Here is a 17,080-nt window from a genome sequence, read left to right on the forward strand (position 1 = left end):
TGATTACCAAAAAGCAACTGACACAGTGAACCTGAGACTTCTGTTGGGGTAAGGAAAATCGTTGATTTGTTGTATATATTCATTCAAACTGTTGACTTTTGATATATATTCATTCATTAACTCCTTGACTTTTCTTGGCCTTAATCTAGCTGAGGACAATGGCACAAAACGGGTGTAAATAATGACATTAACGGTGGCATCAGTTTCAGGGTCCTGGTACTGTGCATGCTGACTCACTGTCACACCTTATTGGGACACTTAAACAGAACAGAGCCATTGGTAATGTTGTTAGTTACACCTGTGTTGTTCCTACTATGCCAACTCAAAATGTCTGTTGTGAATGAGGCCTATGAAAATGCTACTGCCCTGCCCAACTTCTTCAACAGGCCCCTTCAATTCGGTCATCTTCATAAAATATTGACACAAACCTGTATTTAAAATAAAAATCAGCCAGCAGTGTAAAAAACAAAACAGGAAAAACTTTTAATTATGCAAGCTCACAGTTACAGGCTATGTTTGTGTGATCAGGGGAAGGTGCCACATTGATGTTGGTGACGTGGTGATGGATGCATTTTCAAAACTTAGGTTTTAACGCCAGAAAGCTTTTCTCCTGTGTATACTGTATGCCACAGACAGAATGTCCTTTGACCAAAACAATCCCTCCGTTGTCCAGTTCTGTTGTCAGTTTTATCTGTTTTTGTGAAAATAAAGCCTTTGTTTTGAATTTTGTTCATGCAGTTTGCCGATTCGGACACCGGACTCCTTACCTATGCATGTTACTTCTAGAACACTGTGACACACAACTACACTTTCACCCTTTCCAAAATATTAATGATAATAATTATAATAACTCACACACACAATCATACTTTCCAAACCAACTTCCTCACTCAAAAAGTTTGAGCCAGTTGGTGCTTAAGAGCAAAGTCAAGGAGCAGAACCGTATGTGATGTGGAAATCATCAAAAAAAAAAAAAAAGTGAAGCTAATTGGGGGGGGGGGGGGGTTTGCTGGGATGATAGCATGAAAGTAACATGGATAGGCTTGGTTACCTATAATGTCCCCATCCAACAAATTCTATTACATATTCTCCAACCCGCTACTTCTCCACTGCAGTTAATCCACACACACACACTTCCATCCTTTCCTCCATTGCTCGTTTCCTCTCCATGTTATCACTGCACCGCCTGTTCATTGGCAGTGCTACCGGAGTCCTGAGGCTTCATCACATCAGGGAGTTCTGGGGGGCTGGAGAAGGCCTCGATGTGCAGCTGTTCGAACATGTCATCTGAAGGGCAGAGGAGACAAGGAAACATTAGCTCCATCATGTCAGCCGAGTTGCATGTGGCTACATCAGTCGTATCACAAAGTTGCTACAGGGAACATTGACTGTGTCACGTCTTTCTGGGTGGATATTCCAAAACTCCAAGGTAAGAACTATTCTGTTAATGCACTCTTAAAAAGGTGCAAAAGGAACTTAATCTTGAGAGTTAGGTCATTTATTTCACCGCTTTAAGTCATGGACAAATTGGTCACGTGTCCTAGTTTATCTGTTCTCTGGAGCCTGTGAGGATCTTGTGAGCATGTTCAGGCTGGAGGCTCAGGTATGATCTTTGGTATGTCCAGCAGGCTTGCGATGGCAGTCGGTGTTACACGGTGTTCAGGCATACGCCAATTTATTTCATTTTTCGTGTATCAGCTGGAATCAAACTGACAGTGACTGCTCCGTACAGCAACAGCAGAGTCGCAGCACAGGGTAGATTTTACTTCTCATAGGGCTGTGCAATTCATCGAATTGTCCTCCTAACAATCACAAAAACAATCTAATCGAGAAAAAAAACGATTATTTTGCACATTACATTTTGAAACTTATTTTGTCTTGTGTTCTGAAGAGGAATTCAAAAAGTTGACAGGGAAAAGTATAAAGGGAAATTTCACAGTTCAAGGTAATTTCACTGTTGTCTGAGTTCAATAAATGCAACATCTTTTCAATGAGTAATTGTGATTTTTTTTATTTTGACCAAAACAATTGTGATTATGATTTCTTCCATCATCGAGCAGCCCTAACTTCACACGTGCCGGTTTTAGACGAAGAGTTAACCGACAAGACGATGGCGGTAGATTTGGTGTCAACGCTAAAAGCCCCGTGGCCTCTCTAATATCCAGAAATAAACCTGTTGATTTGATCAAATCTGGACAGCGAAAAATCCACCTTGGAGACAATTCTTGTGAATCATTTAAAAAACTAACTTCATAGACAGTTTCAAATCCAATTTAAATCTAATCAAATTTAAAAAAAGAGTTCTAGTCAAATTCTTTGTCACGTATGTTGTCTGTAGTTTTTATGCATTTTCAGTAACAATGTCAATTTACGTATAATAAAAACTAATATAGCTAACAACCATTATCTTGGTTTCTATTCTATCACTAAAGCACTCTACTAAAATAAATTGCACAGCCCTATATGGCAATCAACATTACATATTGATATTTAACAGTGCAAGAGCATGAATGAGTTACAGTAGCTGATAACCACAGTTATCTACTTACATACTGCCACAGCGCCCAATTACAGATCTTGGGGGGCGTAAATTAGATTGAAGCAGATTAACTCCCATAAAGTACGAATGATTATCATCAATCATGTAATTAATTACTAAGATTCAACTAAACAAGTAAGTCCAAAACAAAAACTACTTGAATAATTCCCCATCCTGTGAAGCAGAGTTGAGTTGATAAGAAGCAGAAAGACAGGAAATGCTTCTTATTGTGAAAAATCACCCTAATGGGAGAAAAAAAAAAAAAAAATATCCCTGATCCTTAATCCTTGATCCTGACACTTAATAACATAAACTGAACATACCATTAATGCGGAAGGCCAGACCAATTGTAGCTGGGGCTTGAGGTCTGGCAGTCTGGTTGGTAAATCCACAGTCACCAAGAGTTTTGCTGTCCTCTAGCGACTGGTCATCCTGTGCAACAAAAGTTGAAAAAGTCACAGGAACCCCTAATGGCCTAAAATGTATTAATTTGCATCAATGACTATTGAGACAGTGTGTGAGACATTTCCAAAGAATATTTTAGTCACCCTTGGGAAAGACAAGTTACATGCCTCCACCGTCACATTGTGATGCTGTCAGCTATGTGACTGGACTTAATTAGGTGTCACACACTGGCATACTTGGCCCCTAAACTCACTTTATACAGCCTCTGGTCTTCAGGTGGTCTCTTAAGGATTCCTTCAACAATACGCTTCAGCTCATACACAGTGGTAGACTCCTTGGCATCTGTGAAGATTGTGGTCTTGTGACGCCGGATCATTAAGAACACGTCCTGAAGCAAAGCGGGCAAAGAATTACAATATTAATTAAAAAAAACTGTCAAAAAACAGCAACTTGATTTGTGGTTTTGAGGGATTGAATTTGGTTCTAAAAAATGTTACTCTCAATTTAGAATGGGATCAAACAAGATTGATGATTCTGTACGTGGCTCCTCTAACCACTCTTTATTTGACAAAACATCTCAGTAGGCCATGTAACTTTAAGTCGTTACTAAGTGTCTGGCAACAGTTTATAACACCTTACTAGCTTGTATGCAGACTAAACGTGTATTGTTGGCGAAGTCTTTAAATGAAACTGGTTGTTATGCCAATGTGTCAGGCAAGTTTTGTTTTTTCCGGATACAGACTAATTAACGTTACTGCCAATAAATGCACAAGTTACCAACAATCCGCGAGCAGTGTATTTAGCTCTGAGCTAACGCAAAATTAGCCTTGCTGATCTGACTAACTTAACTGGGTTGGTTGGCTGACGTTCCATCACTTCCAAGGATAGCCAAGCTAAGATAAGTTACCTCTCATTACAGTTAACGTTAGATGAGAAGGCGAAGCTAATATAGCAAACTTAGCGTTAGCTGGCTAGCAAGCACAAGCGGAAATAAACATTTTATAACCACCGGTATCGTTTGTTACTTTAGTGCTAATACTTTTGAACAAAGCACTGAACGTTAAGGCAGTGGTTGTATATAGACACAAATCTCACAAAATGACCGATAATAATAATAATAATAATAATACAATTACCATTTCAAGTGGTCAGCTAGCTAGCCAGTTGCGCCAGCCCTCTGTTGTGCAGCAGAACCCCAGACTGCACCGCTTGCGGATATTGCGCAATCCAGATAAGTATTTTGTATTCACGAAAGGCGCAGCACTGGTAGACGCTAGATCGCACCAGATACGCGTGACGACGTCAACACAGGCATACTGCGCAGGCGTCAACACTGGCTTCAACCATAACTAATGGCTTAATGTAATAATGTAAATATATGGCTTTAACACCATTTAACCACAGACGTTACTGCATCGAGAGGCTCTTTTGATATAGGTGTATATGACACATATGACCCCATGTTTTCCTAAAAGCACCAAATTGTTGAGAACAAAATCTACCTTCTTATCTTCAACAAGGTTGGGAACCACTGGTTTAAGGTTTAAAGTCATGATGTTACACACTCCGGTACAGTAGGTGGCGGCATGTACCCTAAACGTCGTTGTGTAGCTCGCCAATACAACTAAAGAAGAAGAAGACTTGCAGTGTTTATTTTTCACATACACTCTTGGTTGCCGATGTTGTTCCCCAATTTCGGATTACATTGTTTCTGGAACATGTCCAGTTGTGTAGTTTTTTGTTTAGAAGCTTTTATTAGCGATTTCTCATGTTAGAAAGTGCCGTTCTCTTTTGCTCTATTAACGTCTATGCTGTCTGTGACGCCTGCGCAATATGCTCGTGTTGACGTCGTTGCGTGTATCAGGTGCGATCTAGCGTCTACACGCAGCACTGCGTATAATCATCAGAATTTGGCGCGAGGTAGTTAGTTAGATGCTGAAGAGTTTACGCGCAGTTTGATTTTTGCACCACAGCGACTATCGGAGCACCACTTATTAGAAGACCGTCGTTAAAACTGGATTATGGTCTGTGTGATAACGTTACTTAATTCTACTTTATCTAGCTAACGATGAATTGTCAGTTACAGCACGTCATTTGACTATAACTTAAGTTAGCTAGGTTATGTTATTATGTTGTTGACTCGGTCCGCCCTCAGTTAACGTTAGCCAAAATGTATTTTGTGGAGGTGACATTGTCATGTCAGTGATGGCAAAGAATAAAGAATGAATAATGCATGTTAACCATAGCTATTTTAGCAAAGTAACTGAAGTAAATATTACAGTTGACGACTGACGTTATCAAACTTGTAGCTAGTGTGTTTACTCGGTTAACCTAGCTAGCTAACGTTAGAGTTACGTTACATTCAGCAGGTCTGTTCTAGGACCTGTTCCACAAATGAGCTATCCATCAAAGGATCAAGAAGATTGTGTGATACTGATATCTGACAATTGGCCGACAACCTGTTAAGCAGGATGTTCAGGATGTCAGATTTCTCTCTAGACAAAATGAGTGTGACCCAGCTGGACAGAAAAAGATAACCTCCACCAATTTCTGGTTTATTTTATTTATGTGAGAAGCACATATATTTTTAGTGCCTGAACATATTTTATTTTCTATTGGCAGATCAAATTTTATTGCATGTGTCAGAGTTTAGATTAATACGTTTCAGGGTGGGATTTAAATATTAAGTCTTTACTTTGGTTTAGTGGTAAATGAGTATGACGGATAACTTCTCTATAATTTCAGACCAGCAATGTTTTGTCCATAAGCATACAAAAGTACATTGAATTGGCATGAGCAGTGCAAAAATGGCATTGGTACATTAATTTTAACTGTCAGCCAAGACTGCTATTGTGTAAAGGCTTTCTTTTAAATGTTGCAGCTCACTATCTTCAAAGAAAAGAACTGAAGAAGTCCTGACACAATGTCAGTGGCCGTGGAAACCACAGTGTCCAGGATGCCTCTCCCTCTTCCCACCCACTTCTCCCATGCAGAGCAGTCCTTTTCCCTCAAAAAGCGCCGTCTCCCTTTTTCCTCATTGTCTACATCTAACTCATCCTACTGTTCACCTGCCCAGCTCTCACATTCTCTGCCCCCGCTGCCACCATCCAAGGGATGTCCCCCTCTGAGCAGGATGTTCCCCCAGCATCCATCCCCCTGGACACCCCTGTCGTGTTCCCTTAGTAAGTCTCCCGCTCCGAATTCTGTATATGATCCCAACAAACAGCAGTCCTATTTCAGTCAGTGCTACACTAATTTGGGCCTGCTGGGAAGAGGGTCATTTGGAGAGGTCTACAAGGTAAGGTGTGTGTGTGTGTGTGTGTGTGTGTGTGTGTGTGTGTGTGTGTGTGTGTGTGTGTGTGTGTGTGTGTGTGTGTGTGTGTGTGTGTGTGTGTGTGTGTGTGTGTGTGTGTGTGTGTGTGTGTGTGTGTGTGTGTGTAATACATATAGTGAATTACATGTTGCTGTTTATTTACATTACAGAAATTAGAAATTCTGCATTTTAAGGACTATATTGTGAGAAAGTTGGCATAAGATACTCAAGTTGTTAAGACCCTTACAATAATAACTATATAAGGGGCTGTCTAGAGTGGTAAATTAACAGTTTCTAATAAAAAGATCAGAACAGTATTTACATAAAATCTTGACTGAAGATCTGTGCCTTGGTTTTGTATTGGGGAAGCTCACAATACAAATTTAGATATCTCTGTGAGCCTTACTTTCTCACCGAGTATATAATTTGGAGATCCTGAATAGAATAGAGACCTCTGGATTTTTTTTCTAGGTGCTAAGCAACGAGGACGGCCGGCAGTATGCAGTCAAGCGCTCTGCTCATCGCTTTAGGGGCAACAGTGAGAGGAACCGTAGCGTGAGGGAAGCCAGGAACCACGAGCGCCTCTGTCCTCACCCTCACATCCTGAATTTTGTGGCAGCCTGGGAGGAGTGTGGCCGACTTTACATCCAGACAGAGCTGTGTAGCACCAGCTTGCTGCTCCATGCTGAGAACCAGTCACCTGGCCCAGGTCTGTCAGAAAGAGACAATACAATCTATTCAGATGTTGTATTAGCTAATGATGTTTTTCTACACAATCATAATGCATGTACTTCTTGGTCCAGGATATTCTCAAATCCCCAGACATACTGACTTGGCTTTCGTTTGAAATATTTCAATCCAGATGAGCCTGCAGCATGGGCCTACCTGTGCGATCTCCTTTCAGCACTGCAACACTTGCACTCTCATGGTTTTGTGCATCTTGACCTGAAACCTGCCAATGTCCTTATTACTGACTCTGGCCGCCTCAAGCTGGGGGACTTTGGGCTGCTTTTTGAGCTCAAACAGAAGAGTACAGAGTCTGTAGAGGGGAAAGTGAAAGACGACATCCAAGAAGGAGATCCAAGATACATGGCCCCTGAGCTGCTCCGTGGGGAGTACGGTCCTGCTGCAGATGTTTTCAGGTACATAAATGAGAAAATTAAATTATTTTCTAAAGAATGTAACTGATTGATATGATTTTAAATTTGTTCCTAAATACTGTCAAATCATTTTCATTTAGTTTGGGTGTTTCTATTCTGGAGCTTGCCTGTAATATGGAAGTTCCAAATGGTGGAGAGGGCTGGCAACAGCTCAGACAAGGCTGCCTCCCCTCAGAGTTTACCAGTGGTAAGATCCACTTAGTCCTCATATATTGTCCCATTGACTTTATTCAAATGACTTATATTTCTACCATTTCCATCCATATTTGCAGGCCTGTCAACTGAGCTACAGACAGTACTGCGGGTGATGCTGGCCCCAGAACCATCTGAGAGGCCGACAGTCTCTGAGCTTCTTGCTTTCCCCTCTGTTAGGAAACACAGGTGGAAGAGGCGCATCTATCTTGTGGTCGTCGAGACTATGCTGACACTGGTCTCCCTCTGTCAGGTAATGTGTCTAATGAACCTGAAACATAAAAGTGTACTTTTTTTAATCAACGTTGAAGTTTCATTTTTATATTCTTCTGCTCTTTTTCTTGTAGTTGGTGTTGTGCTTTGGGTGTAGGCTCCTCTCCTCCCTTCACTTGTCCTTTCTTCCTCACTGGACAAAGCCAGTGCCCTGCACTCCTCCGAAGGGTAGCTGGGACAAGGATTTAACCCTGCCCCTCAGTGCCATGCATGCTGACTCTGGGAGCCCAGAGGATGATACAGTGTTTCTGTTGGATCCTACAGACCCAGAGCTTTCCCCCACCTTCTTACACAGGTAGAGAATTGTATCAAAAATGTAACTTAATTCATAACTTGGTTTTATGCATAGTATTAAGAAAGAACTATTGGAATCCCTGCTTCATTTTTTACATTTCCCCCACTCCACAGGGTCAAATCCAGACTGTCTGTGGAAAGCACATCTACTCCCCTCCCAGGTTCACCGACACACAATCATCGAAGTCCTGCCCGCACGCCCACTCACTCAAATCTGGGTGATTGGTCCTCCTGTAATTTAGGGCAGACCCCTTCCAGCATCCACTCAAATGGTTGCTGCCACACACTGACACCCAGTGCAAGTCCCATACATGCAGGGCTTTGTGCAGATAGCACGAATGAAAACTCCACACAGAGCCGACATTCTTCATCCACCAAGTCCTCGCAGCGACGCGGTCGCAACAGTGTCCAAACGGAGGTGGCTTTGCCCCGACCCAACTTTGAACCAAAGAACCTGCTCAGTCTGTTTGAGGATACGACTCTAGAGGGACTGCCATGAGTACAAGACTGCCAGTTTACATACAGGGGAAAGGTGTTTTCACTTTAAAATAACGGGTGAAGAGGAACTAATATGTATGAATGTACTTAGTTTGTATGAACTGTTTTTGCCATTTATGTCTTACAGCAGCTTATTTTAATGTGTATTTGAAAAGACATTATTAAGGGACAAAGGGTTGAATATGTAACCAGACCTTAAAGCACTTTTTATGTTTGTGTAAATGCAATCTGTTGCTGAAATGACAAGTCATGATGTATTGTTTAATAAGTTATCATTAGCTTGGTGTACTCTGAGTCATTTACCTCATGAGTTACAGAAGAAAATAAAATCTGAATCTAAACTTGTGATTTTTTTTGTTTTGTTTTTAAGTGTGTGTGTGTGTGTGTGCGCGAGAGAAAATCAGACTGTAAAGGATGTAAATCAGAAATACATACTGTATAAGATCATCAGTGAATGAATGTAGATGTACTCAGGTTGTCTGCTTACTCACCAGTAGACGGCAGCAACGCACGTCATGATGGATGCCAGGCGCCTTAGAAACCCAAGAAGGGGATGATGGGGTGGTTATGTTCCGTGGTGCACACAACACCACATCTATCGGGATATTTATTTGGCAAACCATTTTTGGACTTCGACTCTTGTTTATCTTCTTGATAAGCTATAGCTAGCCTACCTATAGCCTTTTGCCAAATGGACTCTAACATGTCCTGTGAAAGGATTTTGCAACCTATTTGCGGAGAACTGCATGTGTGAATGTTGTAAACAATGAGCGTTTTCATCTGGATCACTACTAGATAATCTGGGATTCATACATACAATATTTAACGGGATTGCATTAGGTTCAAGGTATGCTGCTTTCCCTTTAGTTAGGAAATGGTAATGGAAAGATTATAGGCTACTACTGAGGAGCCTGCCTGTTTTAGCTTATTTAGGCTAATAGTGAGATGGTGTTTTTATTTGTATATGATGTTGTGGTAATATTGTATGTTAATCTGTATTGTTGCAGTGATATATGTGGGCTATAGAATCTTAATGCATTTGATAGTTGGTATACATCTTGATAGAAAGCACGTTGCTCCTGCAAAGATCTATGAAATGCACACTGATCAACCTGCTCTCCATTTCTTTCAGGCAATAAATATGTCCAAAATTGAACGTCTGAATGCCCGAGTGGAAAAGCTGCTGTCTAAAGCTGTGCAGGAGGTTCTGGAGGTGGTGAAAGAGACAGTGTCCGAGTACCAGGAGAAAACTGCCAGAACACAGAGAGAGAACCAGAGTCTGAAGAGGAGGCTGCAAGAGCTCCAGGAGAAACTAGAAACCAATGGTAAGACGATACTTGTTTACGGAAATATTGAAACTGTTTGATAACACATGTTGATTGCATTTGTATTTTTTGTGCTTTGTCTTGTTGTTGTGCAGGGAGTGTGCCACAAATTTCCCCTGCAGCCCAGCAGGCGGATGCAGAGCTGCATCCGATGGAGCAGAAACAGAAAGAGGAGCTAGAAGAGGACATTGATCTCATCCCCTCTGATAAGGGCATTGCAGTAATCTGTCCTTCATATTCATTTGAAGACCTTGACTGCGAAGCATCCATCCCATTATTAGTCACCCCCTGTGTCTCCCCTAGAGCTACGACGGGACCACATTTAGGTGGCGATGACTTCAACAGTCCAAGAGCTCTTAAAAGGGAGACTGATCATGGACTGTCAGCACCTATTTCAAATCATGTTGTTACAATCTCTGAAAACGCTCATAAAATGAAAGTAGAGCCTACGTCGAATGAAGACGCCATGCGCAACACAAATTATTTTCATGATGATGCTGATGCTAGCGCTGCATCCTCACACAGACTAAACCTAGAGCCTCCTCAAGCCAATTCAGGACTCTACACTGAGTCAGGGGTTGTCTTCCGTGGGGAGCAAAATGGCATAGAAGAGCCACTATCCCAAAGATACAACAATACCAACAGTGTTGCAGAAAAACATCACACCACTCAAACAAGCACAAAAGTGGACGCTTCAGGCTCAAGTGGGTTCCAGAGAAACAGCAGAAAACACTACTGCTGCTCGCTCTGTGGTCGCACCTTTATGCACGCCGGCGACTACAAGAAACACAACAGGGTGCACACGGGGGAGAAGCCCTACTGCTGCTCGGTGTGCGGGAAGCGCTTCAGTCAGTCGGGCTACCTGACGGTGCATCTGCGCTACCACACAGGAGAGAAGCCGTTTGGCTGCAGTCATTGTGGGAAAAGTTTTAGTCACTCAAGTAACATGAAGAAACACCAGCAGACTCATCTGTGAGGCTTCTGTATCCAGAATTTCTCTATACATATGCTTTTGATATTTAGGGCTGGACAGTGAATAATAAAAGGTGCAAAGTGCTGGATTCTCATAGTTTAATGTCAAGCTATCTTTTATGAGCATTTTTGTCAGCTGAGCGTATTGCAATCCTATTTAGAAAGGGATGTAGTTTCAAGAGTGTTACATGGAAAAGTAATTGTGCCTTATTTTATCAAAACAGGACGCTTATTGTAGAGCACATGTCAATTTACAATCTCATATCACGCACAATCTAATAATTCCTACTGTTTCTGCTATATAGGCCTACTATTGTTTGTCCAATTTCCAAATCGAATAAATGCATTTGGTACTTTCTTTATGGTAAAGTATTGCAAACAAGATTTCTTTACAATGACCCTATACAATCTGAATCTACAAAGCCAAACCAGACATTGTGTGGTCAACTTAAAAACTCAGCAAAGCAGCGAGCAAATTGTATACTGCTGGATAAAACTTCACAGTGTGAATCATAGCATTAAAAAATACTGAACTGGGATTTTAAAGTTAATCTGTCTCAGGACATTAGTTGTCAGTGATTAAATTAATTGCAGTCTGGTGAGAGATGGCAGACAGATGTGCCATTTATTAGTAAATCCTGCCTTTGGAGTATCCAGATCAGCATGGAAAGTGTATAAATCATAACTAATTGATCTCTGACTGTTTAACGAGGCTTGTGAAAAATACATCCCCTACCAAATATAAAGGTCCATCTTGGACAAAGTGGACTCATTACAATATGTCAAATCCCTCTCAAGCTTGATATAACCTGGTTGCCACAGAAACCAGATGAGTCCCCTGCGCTGGAAAACCAGAAGTTGAACTCCCAAGCCTAGACTGGCTTTGAGGATTGCAGAAGAGAAGTCTGTCAAAGTTTTGTATTTGTATCTTTTTTTAATAGCGCCAGTTTACTCTTTTTGAATCAACACCCTACATCTGTTGTGTCTGTCTAAGTCAGGGATCTTCAACAGGGGGTCCGGGACCCCCGAGGGGGTCCTCAGAGTCAATGCAGGGGGGCCTCCATATTATTGTTAATTTTGGAACGTTTTTTAAGAAATTAAAAAGTCTTAACATGAATCCAACATATTTTTAGCAAATATGAATCCCCACTGCTTACTGGCATAGGTAGTCACTAAGGCAATCCACAGATACATTCAATCCTAAGGATTCACTGTGCCACATGTATGTTCTAACATTAAAATATGATTTATGAACCATGACAACAATTATTAGGCTATTTTAATAGCTTAGTATTCTATGCAAAAAAAAAAAAAAGGTATGCATGTTGTATTGATAACGTTTCACTTTTTGAGATTTAGTTGAGATAATCGCTGCCAAATATTTGAACAGTTAACTGCACACCTAGCCTTGTCAGATAAGGTGAATAACTTTGCAGCACTTTGCAGCACATCACTTTTCAGAGGGGATGACGAAATATCTTTCCCATCACTTCTAGGGTATTTTCCAATCACAACATTTCTATTAACTACTTCCCTTTCCTTCACAACCGGCTGTAACTTGTTTAAGCTTGATGCTGTGTTTAAAGCACTGTCTTCACCAGATATGTCACGTTCTACTACATCGATTTTAAATGATTACATAGACAAGATATAAGACACACTGCAAAGATTTGACAGGTAAGTTAGATTTTTACATTTATTCTGTTTATTGATATTGTGTCTGCTACAATCGTTGGTTAAAAAAAAAAAAAAAACTTTGTAAATTGATTTCAGTTTGAGCCTGAAAAGACAAACATCAAACCCAGTTCAACATTATCTTTATTACACACCACAATATGTTTTCTTAACACTCCGTGGCATGCAGGCAGATGTTGAAGTGTTAAACAGAAATGCAAATCCACTTAATCTGAAACCTCTGTGGTATAATTAAGCCATGAAGTTTTGTGTTTCAGAATTTCTGGAGGCAAAAGTTGTCATAATGCAGAGTGTCAAGTGTGTGGTTGTTGGAGACAGTGGAATAGGAAAGACCTACCTACTCTTCACCTACATCAAAAAGATCTTTCCTAAGGAGTACATACCAGGTTTCTACGACACATACACTACCCAGGTTAATGTAGACAACCAGACTATCAGCCTGAACCTTGCGGACAGCGCTGGCAGAGAGGAATATGACCATATACGCCCCCCTCTGCTACAATCAAGCCAATGTCATCATCATTTGCTTCTTCATTGCTAGCCCAACATCCTATGAGAACGTCAAGAGCAAATGGCATCCAGAGGTTAAACACAATTTAATAAAATAAATAAAACTGTTCTGGATACTTTTAAGTATGGAGGTTGGCCTTTTTAGTCATTATTAAGTTGTTCTCTTCTGTTGTGACGTGAAATCCCTGTTTTGACCAATTTGTTCGGAGGCATTTTATGGACTGTTTGATGTCACAGGGCAATAGAGATTTAAATTTGAATCGATGCAACAGAAGAATTCAGTAAAGTAAACTGCTCGAGGTCAGATGTCCGGTGAATAAAGAATCATTAATAGTAAACAGTGATGTGCAAATTAATAAATGCATTCAATGTGGACTTTTATTCTGAAAATCGCATCACACCGGAAGTAACTCTGGTTCTGCTTCCTGAGGTTGCGAGTTGTTATGTTGCGTCCCGAATTGTGCTTTGTAAAATTGTTTAATATTTGTTATTTTACCAGTTAAGTTGATGTAAAACAACTTAAAAGTCTTGCCAACAGAGTAATCACATGACGCATTTGTTGGAAGTTTAAAGGGAAGACGATAACGTACGAAGTTAGCTAGCTAATGTTAGCTATCCACGTCAGTAGCCGCTGACTTCACAACTTGCTTGCAGGTACAGCCGTTCTGAACATGCTTAGCCAGGGAACCAGCGGTCATTTAACACGTGTTTGAAACATGTTTGCTTGAAATGTATATCAAATACATCGCGAACTAGCTAGTATAAACACTTAGCTTAATGTTGAACATAGCATGTACTTACCGTGGAAAGAGAGTCTGTAACTTAGCAAACATTTCACTGTAATTAATGTATAGCCCCATTGCAAATAAACTGGCAAAATGACTGCAGAACCACTCAGGATTATCCTGGTGTGAGTGAAGATGACTGTACCACAACAGTATCAAACTATTCATGTAAAAGTTTTAAAAGCTTAGGCCAAAATGGGATCAACATACAACAAAAGTTTCATATCAAGTAGTAGGAAGCACTGTTGTCACACAGCAGTGTTTGTGAAACATTTCCTATGAATGATTATGCAATAACGGTTACATATGGCTTCCTTTGCATGAGGATTCTGCATAAGCTGTCCACAGTCATTCCTTACCCTAACTAATTGACGTTTTTTTCAGGATGTCTAAACTTGAACGTTTGAATGCTCGTGTTGCCAAGCTACTGACTGAAGCGGTGCAGGAGGTTCTGGAGGTGGTGAAGGAGACAGTGTCCGAGTACCAGGAGAAAACTGCCAGAACACAGAGAGAGAACGAGAGTCTGAAGAGGAGGCTGCAGGAGCTTCAGGACACGATAACAAGAGAGAGCATAGGTGGGTAACACGTGTAACTTTCTTGAATCATTATAGATAATGTTACTATCCCATACTGGTTGTCATTCATGAGTGACTTATCAAATTATAACCACCTTTCTTTTGGTCTTGATTTCACAGATGTTCTACCAACAACTTGTCTGTTACCTGAAGAAAAAGAAGTCAGACAGAACCAAGAGCAGGATTTTGGGCTCGCTTTGAGGCAGGACTCAGACCTCTGTCTAGCAGAGCAAAAACAGATAAGCAGCCACAAACCTGACCATGACGTGAAGCAGGAATCAACACAACAGGAGAGCTACAATGACACTGAATCACAAGCTAAGTGCAACTTGGCACAACCAACAGAACATTGCAAAGCACAACCAGAGGAGGTGACACACATTATTGAGGAGGCAATGGCAGTCCACACAACACACAGTGCAAACAAGGACATCAGTTCTGTCTCATCCACAAATGTGTGCACCTCTCCCTCCAGCACTATCAAAAGAGAGTTAGAACTAACCGACTGCGCAACATCAGAACCACCATCTCTTCAAGAACAATATAGTGGATGTGTGGATTTAAGCTGCAACTCTTCCCGTCAGAACTCTGCTGAGGAAAGGTCACAAGTTAGCGCTGAACCTTACGGACGTGTCTTTGCCCACTCAAATCATGCCATACCTAGGAGGCATGGCTTTGCAAAAACCAACAGGGCTGCATTTGACGGGAGAAAAATCAGTCTTGAGCACTTCAGGAAAGATGAATCACACTTGTGCATTGTATGTGGAAAGACGTTCAGCAGGGTCGGGAACTTAAGAATCCACGAGCGTTGTCATACGGGAGAGAAGCCGTATGGCTGCATACAGTGTGGGAGACGTTTTAGTCAGGCAGGAGACCTGAAAAAACACAAGAGGGTCCATACAGGGGAGAAACCGTACTACTGCAACCAGTGTGGAAAGAGCTTTAGTCGGGGGGAGAATCTGAAAAGACATCAGAAGATCCACATTGGAGAGATTTTACAGTTACAGCAAGTGTGGAGGGAGCAACAGCAATGATTATTATACTAGACTTAATCCATTAACATTTAAAAAAAAGAAGCCATATTGATGTATCTCTCCTTTGCTGTAACAACTATTGATTTTGGACTAAACATTAATATCCAGTGAGCAGGTTAAAATATTTGAAGGTGACAGTGTGTTAGTGTAACACCTCCTGTGGTCATGTACAGAATGAGTTCTCTCATGAAAAATGTGTGAATGCTGAAGACAATTTTTGAAACTTTTAAAAATCTTGATAACGTGATTGTCATTAAAATTGCCTGATTGTCCAGACTGATTGAAGCTTGCTGTGTGCTGCTGGATATATGTATTGCAAATGTATTTAGTTATTTAGGATAAAAGGCAGGAAAATAGCTTGCACAGCAAAACAATACATTAATTTATTACCACCAGGAATGGCTAAGTGAGTGACTCTTCTGCAGAAGACTCGTTAACATCACTCAAAGGCTCATTGAAACAGTCACAGGTTTAATGTGTTATAGCTTAATTAATGAAAAAGTAATAACAAACACCCTCACCTTACATCCCCCCTGTGGATGTAATTGTTTTCCTTGAGTAATATTATAAGGCTAGAATGTATTAGAAATTATCACATGCACCACCCACTTTACTTTACACACCAGATGTTAGGGATTTTCCCAGAACAACCACTGACCCACAGCTAAAAACTGCATGTCATTTCACACGGTAGCATCTGAGAAACCACAGGTCCTTGTATAAGTTACATTTCAAATACTAGATAAAGAGAGCGTACACAGTATAGTATGTATACAGTAGGTTGTTTTACTGTACTTATTTACCCCCCACCTGCTGTAGCTAGTTACATATGTACATGGCGTATTAACCAAAAATCTACTGAACACCCCTCAACTACCGTCCACTGTGTATTTTGTATGTAGCTTGTCAAGTACCCATGACGTACAATGCACACATATACTGTATGACCAGGGACCCAGAGACCTACCAGTACTATGAAAATTTGCTCTCACTAACTCTAGCACAGTACATCAACTGTGTAATTAATGCTTAATATTGTACATGGACCGTGTAACAAATAATAATAAATAATATATGAATAAAACACTGAACTAATACTAGCTGCCCCAGGATTTCAGTGTGTAAGTTTTAGAAAGGTACACATATGAGCACCATATAAACTAAAGCAACAAAGATAAGATAGAAGAAAAGGATAAACCTGTGTGTGAGTGGTGTGATTAATGATTAAGTAATGGTACTCAGGGGTTTTCTGTATTAATAGAATAGAATAGAATAAGAGTCAATGTAACATATTAACATAATATAGTATGGGATAAGACATAGTATGGTGTGTAGTATAACTATAGTACAACAATATAACAGCGTAAGATATAACAATAGTATAATACAGCGGTATAACATAGAATTAAATAGAATATCAAATATAATATGGTGTCATATAGTATAATGTAACAATATACAATATAACAAGAAAATATCAACAGAATGGCGAGGTATATAATCAGTCCAG

At 40.5% G+C, this 17,080-nt stretch overlaps 4 protein-coding genes across 6 annotated transcripts; 3 read left to right on the forward strand and 1 right to left on the reverse strand.

The window, feature by feature from the left end:
• Nucleotides 1–459: 459 nt before the first annotated feature.
• On the reverse strand, nt 460–4,255 carry LOC116061209 (elongin-B-like). The gene is made up of 4 exons (XM_031315236.2): nt 4,081–4,255; nt 3,198–3,332; nt 2,863–2,971; nt 460–1,287 (listed from the first exon to the last, which is right to left on the reverse strand). Exons 1-4 carry the CDS (start codon nt 4,081–4,083, stop codon nt 1,175–1,177), a joined length of 360 nt encoding a protein of 119 aa, XP_031171096.1. The 5' UTR covers nt 4,084–4,255; the 3' UTR covers nt 460–1,174.
• Nucleotides 4,256–4,615: 360 nt separating this feature from the next.
• pkmyt1 (protein kinase, membrane associated tyrosine/threonine 1) lies at nt 4,616–9,015 on the forward strand. 2 transcript variants are annotated; one of them, XM_031315235.2, is made up of 8 exons: nt 4,616–5,049; nt 5,826–6,242; nt 6,729–6,966; nt 7,120–7,399; nt 7,498–7,604; nt 7,690–7,862; nt 7,957–8,177; nt 8,291–9,015. In XM_031315235.2, the coding sequence occupies exons 2-8, from the start codon at nt 5,868–5,870 to the stop codon at nt 8,673–8,675; spliced, it is 1,779 nt and encodes a 592-aa protein (XP_031171095.1). In that variant the 5' UTR covers nt 4,616–5,049; nt 5,826–5,867; the 3' UTR covers nt 8,676–9,015. The 2 variants fall into 2 exon arrangements, with proteins under 2 accessions (XP_031171095.1, XP_031171094.1); XM_031315234.2 differs by having other exon boundaries at nt 4,617–4,968.
• A 171-nt stretch (nt 9,016–9,186) lies between these two features.
• On the forward strand, nt 9,187–11,522 carry LOC116061549 (zinc finger protein 16-like). Its single transcript, XM_031315808.2, has 3 exons — nt 9,187–9,521; nt 9,807–9,999; nt 10,095–11,522. Exons 2-3 carry the CDS (start codon nt 9,816–9,818, stop codon nt 10,973–10,975), a joined length of 1,065 nt encoding a protein of 354 aa, XP_031171668.1. The 5' UTR covers nt 9,187–9,521; nt 9,807–9,815; the 3' UTR covers nt 10,976–11,522.
• A 2,053-nt stretch (nt 11,523–13,575) lies between these two features.
• LOC116061407 (zinc finger and SCAN domain-containing protein 21-like) lies at nt 13,576–16,099 on the forward strand. Of its 2 annotated transcripts, none has more exons than XM_031315586.2 (3): nt 13,576–13,830; nt 14,346–14,536; nt 14,657–16,099. In XM_031315586.2, exons 2-3 carry the CDS (start codon nt 14,347–14,349, stop codon nt 15,568–15,570), a joined length of 1,104 nt encoding a protein of 367 aa, XP_031171446.1. In that variant the 5' UTR covers nt 13,576–13,830; nt 14,346; the 3' UTR covers nt 15,571–16,099. The 2 variants fall into 2 exon arrangements, with proteins under 2 accessions (XP_031171446.1, XP_035853678.1); XM_035997785.1 differs by having other exon boundaries at nt 13,584–13,655; nt 14,310–14,536.
• Nucleotides 16,100–17,080: the final 981 nt, after the last annotated feature.

Source organism: Sander lucioperca, chromosome 22, assembly GCF_008315115.2.
Source record: "Sander lucioperca isolate FBNREF2018 chromosome 22, SLUC_FBN_1.2, whole genome shotgun sequence".
Taxonomy (NCBI): Eukaryota; Metazoa; Chordata; class Actinopteri; order Perciformes; family Percidae; genus Sander; species Sander lucioperca.